This window comes from Paramisgurnus dabryanus, chromosome 10, assembly GCF_030506205.2.
Source record: "Paramisgurnus dabryanus chromosome 10, PD_genome_1.1, whole genome shotgun sequence".
Classification (NCBI taxonomy): Eukaryota; Metazoa; Chordata; class Actinopteri; order Cypriniformes; family Cobitidae; genus Paramisgurnus; species Paramisgurnus dabryanus.
Window position 1 is genome coordinate 15,883,542 of NC_133346.1, and position 9,339 is coordinate 15,892,880.

The 9,339-nt window shown below is 36.4% G+C and overlaps 1 protein-coding gene across 1 annotated transcript; it reads left to right on the top strand.

The window, feature by feature from the left end:
* Positions 1–229: 229 nt before the first annotated feature.
* On the top strand, positions 230–8,038 carry vamp2 (vesicle-associated membrane protein 2). The gene is made up of 5 exons (XM_065290648.2): positions 230–561; positions 3,104–3,209; positions 3,323–3,481; positions 4,306–4,357; positions 4,468–8,038. Coding segments are annotated over exons 1-5 (336 nt in total). The 5' UTR covers positions 230–559; the 3' UTR covers positions 4,485–8,038.
* Positions 8,039–9,339: the final 1,301 nt, after the last annotated feature.

The window sequence follows — 9,339 nt, forward strand, 5'->3', positions numbered from 1 at the left end:
GACAGTTCCTTCATCCTTTCACAGACCGCCATTTTGTTTACGTTTCATCAGTCGTGAACCATATAAATAAACAAACCACGTGTGGTACAACTACAGTCCAAGCACCAATATAACCATGTCCTCTAATATGTTCAGCCCATGACGGGCTACATACATTCCCTACATCTGGCCTATTGCGTGACCGTCCTGTCCTACTGTCAACAAGCATCCTCCATCTCCTGTGCTCTCACCGCTTCCAACCTGCAGCTTCCCGGATGACGAGTGACGTCAACGAGCCATCTTTGTTCCTCTAATCCGAGCATCTATTTTTTGTGTACATAGTGACAGGAGCGAGTAGCGGCGGAGCGCCCTTATTATAAAGGAAATAACAGCGAGGCGCGGCACGAATATAAGGCGCACATCCCACACCGGTGGAAAAAACCTTTAAAAAAATACAGGGAATACCGTATCACTGGAATAACCTGGAGAGTGCATTATTTATTCCGGAGAGGGGGGAAACGCCTGAAGCAGCGCGTTCATTCGTACGCTTCTTGTAGACGCACACAAAGCCCGGTTCAAAATGTAAGTAGAAACTATTTTAAAAATAAATAGCTAACTAACGTTAGTTTAATTGTTCGAATTTGAATGTCTAACCCGATTCCTTGTTCAACTATTTGAGGAGAGTCATCTCTCTTATGGATTTGAAAGCTCGTGTATAAGAATATACAAAATATTCACCGTAACATTTATTTGCACATACGCTTTATTTTACATTTATTGGGTATACATTTTATCAATGTATTCTGACCAGCTCACTTGCTTAGCTAATAATGTAGTCTATAAATAGAGTACTAATTAGCAATGCTTATGCATTTAGAAACAGTTACCACTATTACCTCAGTAAATATGCCCGCGTCACAGTAAATCGTCACGGAAATAATTTAATTTTAACAAAGATGTGATTCGCGTTATTCTGATGTGTAGAATGAAGTGACAGTGACTACAATCACGCCTAAACACCGGATTGGACTGGTTTGGCAGGGATTGGTCGCATGCTTTTTGAATAAAAATTGTGTGATATTTATTGCAATATATATATTTGTCCACCCACATCAATGTCCTATTAAATTTTTTGATACTACTAAATAAAACGCAATATTTCTCTCATATAAAACAAGGCCCGGTTTGTTACGTTACATGAATGGCCTAGTATCGATTTTTACAAATGACATTTATACTAAGATAATAATAAAAAATACATTACATTTCTGAGTCATCGAGCTCACGCAGAAAACACGAGGCGTGATATTCCACGCGAGTTGTGGGGGTTGGGAAACGGACGCTCATATGGTCGTGTTTTACATTATATTTTTAAATCGAAATAGCTTATTTTTGTATTCGAATAATAATCTACATAATAAGCTATTTGCTGCTATTTGGTTTGGCTAAAACCAAATACAAAGAGCGCAGGTGTTCAAAGGGCGCAAGCAAAGATGGCCGTGGCATCTTTTGTGCACTTTTCTAGACGCGCTCGTTTAACAGGTTTAACTAATTGAAATGGTCCACATCCTCAAATTATGTGCATATAACCTTACTGTATACTTTTGTTACGAACTCACTGGGCCAACACATCGGTGCGTTTCGAAATAATGCTGTTTATGTGTCTAGCTTTTGCTTACTTGTAATAAAATAAGTTTTGTTATGTCAATTATTTATCTAGTGCAATTATTTGACAGTATATATGTTGATTGTGACGCAACAGTCACAGAGACACGCACGCGCTTCGTGAAGGCCTCGTGTGGGGGTGGGGATGTTGTCCCCATCATCCAAATGACCCTGCCTTTGCCAATTTTGCGTAAAAAGACCTCTAAAAGATCAAGTTAATTCTTGATTGGTGTCACTGTAAAACTGAAAGGGTATTTGGGTTGCTTGTAGGCCTACCCTAAAAATGTAATCACATATATTTTTCTAATTTATTTTTTCAGCAAGCATATGAAAAATGGCCTTGCATAACCAGGCAGCTGTCAGGGGACAATACTGTGTATGCATTTGATTGTTTGCCATGTTTCATTAAACAGTCTCAAGGCTCAAACATTACATATAATGCATTTTGAAGTTTAAATTGCAAATATTTCATTATTTGTCTAGCCATAACATATCAATGATAAAACATACAATTTTGTCATTGACTAATATATCATTTAACCTTGTGGTTACAGACTTGCCCTTAAATCTGTTCCTTTAAACCTCAATTTAGTAGCCTATGCTTCTAGATCTAGGCCTGAATAGATAAATACTTAGAAAAATGTAGTTTATTAAATTATATTAATTATAAAACGTGTTAATAGATTTTTTTTAATGTGTTAAATGGACATGGATTTGTTTGAATAAAAATCTGTTTAAAGTATAAAAAAGTATTCTGACATTTACAGTTACATTGTGACTGCCGAACTTTTACGTGAATAACCATCACCCAGATCAAAGCGTTACTGATGTTTCTGTGTGTACAAATTAGAGCAAGATTTTATGTCTAAATAACTTTACGTAAATAGAAGTGAGGAGAAGTAAAATAATTTTTTATCTATCTATCAGATCTTTAATTTATTTAAAAATGTTATATTTCTGATCTTATTGAGATAAATCCACCCTCAGAAAATCAGGGATTACATGGAGAGATTTCAGAGGTCACCTTTATCCAGAGTTTTGTCTTCCTCTGGTGGCTAATAATGGTCTTAGTAAGGATATGCAACAGAAAAACAGCAATTATCTCACTGTTAGCAGAATATTTCAAATGAATCTGGACAAATTCAAGTGACCCTCAGAAAAAGAGCAATAAGCAAACAGCAACAAGTAAATAATATGATGTATGTATCTTTTCATGCCTACATTACATGCCAAAAATGAAAAAAATAAGTACCAAGTTACAGATACATATTTGTTGGTTAGGATGTAATTTTATGTACAAATATTCCACATTAAAACCACATGGTTTCGAGTAGGAATTTTAAACTGTTTATCTATTCTCAAATATAATTTTAATCAAATATCATGAGCTCACCAAGTACTGTATTCGGACATTATTTTCCGCTATGTTCCTTATATCCATATCATGGTTTGTTTTTAGGTCTGCACCAGCCCCTGGTGGTACCGCTGGCCCAGATGGAGGTAACCAGCCTCCCAACCTCACCAGCAACCGTCGCTTACAGCAGACACAGGCTCAGGTGGATGAGGTGAGTGAACCCCATTTCCACAAACCTTCGACTCTTTGCTTTAAAAAAAGGTTTTTAAAATATATATGGTTCTAATGTATATTTATTAACCAGCAACCTCTATCTTTTTTCAGGTTGTGGATATTATGCGTGTGAACGTAGACAAGGTCCTGGAGAGGGACCAAAAGCTGTCCGAATTGGATGATCGGGCTGATGCCCTACAGGCTGGAGCCTCACAGTTCGAGACCAGCGCTGCCAAGCTCAAGAATAAATACTGGTGGAAGAACGCCAAGGTAAACAACGCAAATCATCTCTAATGACAAATAAAAATCAGCAAAAGATAAATCAGTGACTGCAAGACAACCTCTTTTAAGTGTGCAGGTTCACTTATCTAGAACATTTTATCTGAATGTTAAGCCCTAAATTTAGACCCAATATATAAACAAATGAGTTTGCTGCCTAAACCTAAAAAAGCAAGTTGGTTGCCTTAAAATGTCAAGGCAATTCAACTTAAAAATATTAGTAACTTTTAGCCAACATGGTAACTTGAACCACCATATAGTTTTTACAGTGTACATTAACTTATGTATGAAGACAAACATTACATTTGTTGCTATTAGGGCCGTCACAATGATTAAATAATCATCTCATCACGATTGTTTGACCTCGTCGTGATGATTTCAGATCACCGCAATGATTGCACATCTCTCTAAAAAACACAAGGGGGAGCTGCAACGCCTGTATAAACGAGACCGTATTACTTTTTTACTACTTTTAAATATGTGTTATGTCTATTAAGATTAACTGCCAGGTAAACCTTGCAAAATATTAAATTTAAATAATCACAACAATGTGTGAAAATTATTTCATGAACAAAAAAAAGTATGGGAATTAAATGTCAAAGAAACAAAACAGACGGTTAATCATCATAACCATCAAAGCCCCAAAACAGTCAACTAACCGCAATAATCGACAAAGTTATCAGGCAATTAAAAGTCAGCCAAATTTCATAATCGTGACAGCCCTAGTTGCTATGATCACTAGCCAAGTATACGTATGACAGAATTGATTTCTGCTATTTATCTTGTTCTCTTCATTTTTGCCACATTTTCTTTAGATGATGATCATCCTGGGGGTGATATGCGTGATTATCCTCATTATTATCATCGGTAAGAAAACTTCTTGAATGGCACAATGCATGCAATTTATTTCCATATTAATTCCAATTGGATATTCAGTGTCATAGTGTTGACAATAAACATCATCTGCTTCTTAACAGTGTACTTCAGCACCTAAAGCGCGACGTTCCTACCCCACTCCGACCTCAAGAACGCCCGATTCGAAGACAAATCCCTCCAAAAATGATCCGAGAAATGACTTCTCACAACAATCGTATTTATTTGTCCTCAGTGAGTCTAAATCTGTGCCCTTGCCCCCTCTGCCTCACAGCTGGACCCCTGTAACTTCTCATCTGTCCTGTAAGTGGGTGTGTAGCCATGTGTCCTCTGTAAATACCTCTGGCTTTTCTGAAATACTGTTCATACTCCCGACTACTTGTGAGAGCACCGATTGATAAAACACAACCCTTAGAATATGATAAGATTATACGGTATATATTCGAAACGGTCTTTGTAGAGTTTTATTCTGATATAATGGTTTTTGTAGTTTGTGTGCGAGTGTGCATTTGTATATTTTTTTAAGTTTTGTAAAACTTATTTTGCTTTAGGTTTCAAACTACTGCCTCTTGATCTGGGTGTTTGTATATTGCACGCTATATTTCTCTTACTCAATGAGTATTGGTGTGTTTTTGCACAAGTGACTCTTAACTCAATATTCCCAATTTTTACTCTATCTCTGACCCCTACACATAACCCTCTTTCTTTCTTACTCTATACAACGTAAACTGCCACAACAGATCGGACCAATGACTGTAGATGTTTGTCTTAATTTCGATGTCTTTAGTGTCTTATCTCTTAAACATTCCTCGATAGCAGTGCTGTCTATAAAACACATACAGTGTAAAGTAAGTGTGTTTATCTTAAGAAATTAAAACAACGTCCTATATGAACCGCACAAAGAAAATCACACGGGTTTGTGAAGTCCATCGCGCTGTACATTCAAAGAAAATGCTGATATCAAAATTGGGTTAGCTTTTTAAAGGCCAGAGAATCTCCATACAAATGAGTGTGGCTCCAACAAAAAAGGGGAAATATTACCATGCACAGAAAGCTTGTTTTTTGATGGCGCTTTTTAATTGGTTAGACTGCAGGTGCGATGCGAGAGAACCATATGTTGTGTTACTTTCTCACATCATATCAACCTCTGTCAGAAGTACTGCCAAACCAATGCATGAATTCAGCCGTCTGAAAGCACACTGGTTCGCTTTACTACGTTATGGTTCTCTCTCTTATATATAGATACTGCCTTTATAAACTATAGAAATAGATTATATATGTATATTTGTACGTGTGATGCAGGCAGATATAGGGACCAGATCTTTCTCTGTGTGCCTGTTTATTAAGTTCAGCTGTAGTTTACACACTGCCGAGCACCTGAGGGGACGTTTTTTCTCTATCTGATTTTTCATCGTGCCCTTGCCGGGTGCTATTGTGCATATGCACGCCTCCATCACCATCACCCTTCAGTCTCACCCAACCAATCTGTCGACAAGAAGCAAGCCAGGCATGAAGTGTGCATGTGATCACCCCCACCTTCCAAGTTCATCCGATGTGTCGGTGTTTAACACCATGCGCTCTAATTTCCCGAATAGCTTTTCTCCATTTATGCCTGCATGTGTAGATTTTGTTGAGGACCTCTGTATTCGTGCTTCGGCCTAAAAGATTAGACTGCTTAGACTTCTGCAGGTATAGAAAGGATGTTACCATGGTAACTTGCTTATATGAACTGGAGGGAGGGTACAGATTAGCTGATTAATTGTGACAGGAGGCGGAGCCACCACAAAGGGGGCGGTGCTAGAGCAACGATCCCACTAATGTGTTTTCAGTGAGCATTATCTGTCCGGCAAAGCTTGAGTGAATTATGACATAGATTTGAATATAGGAACTTACTGAAATATTTAGTTTATAGGCTTTCTTTGCTTTCACATTCTTTCATTCATCAAGATTTTCTCTTTTTTAAAGGAGACAGCCTTAGTACATTTTATTAATATTTATTAACTCCGAGTAAAAATGACCAAAGACCATGTTATATCTTGCTTATACTGCCAACTGCCGTCAGAAACAGGTTAATGGACAAATCATTCCCCTTTTCTCTATAGGATCTCTGGTTTTTAAAAAGCTCCTATCAAAAGAAAAAAAAAATCTCTCTGAAGTTACAGGTCTATCTTTATTTACTTGAATATTTTATTAGAAAACAATTTTAACAGGAAAAGTAATTTTAAATCCCAATACAGCTGACCCGACAGAAAATAATAGCACAACGTTTTCGTTAACTCTGTCTCTATAATGCTCAGTATGAAATATGTAATGTAACACTTCTTTGCAGCTGTTTAAAGATAAAAAAGACAAAAAACTGTACTGTTTCGTGTTGTAAAGTGGGGTTGGTGTGGGGGAAAGGGGGTCCTATTTGATCAAGGCATTTAGTAAACAGAATTAGATCAAGATCGGAAAATTTTAAGCAAAATGATGTATAATATTATGCAAATACAAAGATTTTCCTCCGACAGTATAACTAATCCATAAACTCACAATGGGGTAGGACTCAAAAATGTTGTTCACAAATGTAAAGGATTCTAACAGGGGAGGGATATTAAAAACACGCTTTTTCTTTTTGTGAGTGTATGAAGACATTTTCTGTTTCGTCTTGGCACTTTTGTTTCGTTCAGTAATGTGTGGGTTGAGAGAGGCGGTGGGAGAAGTTTTGTCATGCCAGCTTGTTAAAGACATTGCATCTTTTTAATTGGAGGGAAACCAGAGAAGATGCAAACCTTCACCAGACTGGCTCAAAAGCCACAGTGATTTCTCCATTACACGCATCACACAGTTGTTTAGATTTGAAGTTTTGTTTACTTTAAGCAGAAATTAGTTAAGGCTTACGCTGATGCTGTGTGGCACAGCTTTACTGTGCGTAGTCAATTTTATTTTTTAAATATTTAATTTAAGATAAGAACGGTGACCTACGATATCAAAGTAATACTGGAAACTAAACCCTGCCTTATTAAAGGTTAGCGTATCCGAAGTTTTTCAGAAAGCTTGTACAGTGTATGACTTAAACACCAACTTTACCTGGTTGCTATCAGTTTAGAGATGCACCATCAACGATAAACCGTTTGTTGAGTGTTTTTAGAAAAGAGAAAGAATACGGGCATATTGCCAGAGGTTAAGCCCATATAAAGCTTTGCGCTGGTCTTGTAGAAATGCATTGAACCGATAGCCAAGTTGTTGTATTAATTTAACAATTTTCATATTTATTTGATTTTATTTGAGGAGGAAATGTTTAAGATTGGTATTACCCCTGTTCGTCTGGACTTTCTGGAGGGACTAGGATGGAGGATCATGGGTAATGCGGTCTTTACAAGATTTGATGTTTTTTATTTATTTATTTATTTATTTATTTGTCTTATTATTAAACAGAACCATGTACATTGTAACAGGGAAACATTTGGTAACCAGACGTCCATTAAAAATCAGTTGTAGAGTTAATCTGTCAATGTCTACTATAAGGATGAACCTCTTGGGAAAATATAAATATATATAAATATACATATATATATTGCAAAAAAGACAGTTATGATGACCTGTGTTTATTGTTCCAACTTAGAAATTAAAATGTGTGTGTGTGTGTGTTTGAAAACAATGACGACATAAAAAATAAATATATAATAAAAACGGGTCTGTGTTGATCATTTTTTAAGACACTATAGAAAGATTATGTGTTTGTGTTATTGTATTTAGAAGTATTATTTTAAGATATTTTCTCTTTTTAAAACAGTACTGAAAGGGTACTTAAAATATGCCCATTTTCCAGGTCCCCTAAAGTTAAAGATTTAAATTTCCCCCCGTTTGGAATCCATTCAGCAGATCTTCGGGTCTGGCGGTACCACTTTTAGCATAGCTTAGCACAATCAATTGAATCGGATTAGACCATTTAGCATCGCGCTCAAAAATAACCAAAGAGTTTGGATATTTTTCCTATTTAAAACTTGACTCTTCTGAAGTTACATTGTATACTAAGACCGATGGAAAATTAAAAGAGTCTGCGCTGCGTAATATCAATATCGAAAATCTTTGGTTATTTTTGAGCGCTATGCTAAATGGTCTTATCAGATTCAATGGATTATGCTAAGCTATGCTAAAAGTGGTAGCGCCAGACCCAGAGATCAGCTGAATGGATTCCAAAATGATAAAAATCAAATGTTAAACTCTAGGGGAGCTGGAAAACGAGCATATTTTCAAAAGAGTGGAGTGACCCTTTAAAAACAAAGCCACATGATTGGCTGAAATATCTCTTTTGTCCTGCAGAGGATGTTTACAACCATGATCCCTTAAAATAACATAATATACACCTGTCAACAGACTAGATTATAAGGGCAGATTAGTGTGAATAAAGGTGAATTATATGAAACAACAAATAATGATTTCTGCTGTCATCTGTTAAAACAGATGGTGTCATGTTTAGACTGCTAAAATACCAAAAAAAAGTGAGTCACTGTTAAAATGTAAATCATCCAATTTGATGGAAAAGCGGTGGTAATTACAGCTCTTTAGTTTAACACACCCACATGAACACTCGGTCATTGTCCTAACAGTACTGTAAATTTTCACAGGGGGATCAGATGAAGAAACATATAGCTAATACATGCTACCTGTACTAATATTTCAGGATTAGGATCTCCTATCAGCTGATTGAGAACAGGGGCATTGAAATATGACTTCTGGAAAAAAAAGTGGCACAGTGGCCCTAAGTAAATTTACGTCAAGAGGAAAGTTGAGTCATAGTAAATACATAAAGGATTATAGGAAAATGTGACCCTCCCTGCCTGTAAAACCCAGCTGATCGGATGAGAAAACTGTAATAATACGCCATCTACTGGACGCGTTTAGTACTACAGCATTGCTACCTTACACCAGTTGTAAAACACTCTCACAAATATCAACTTATCTTGTTTTCTTTATAAAAATATAATGTTAAT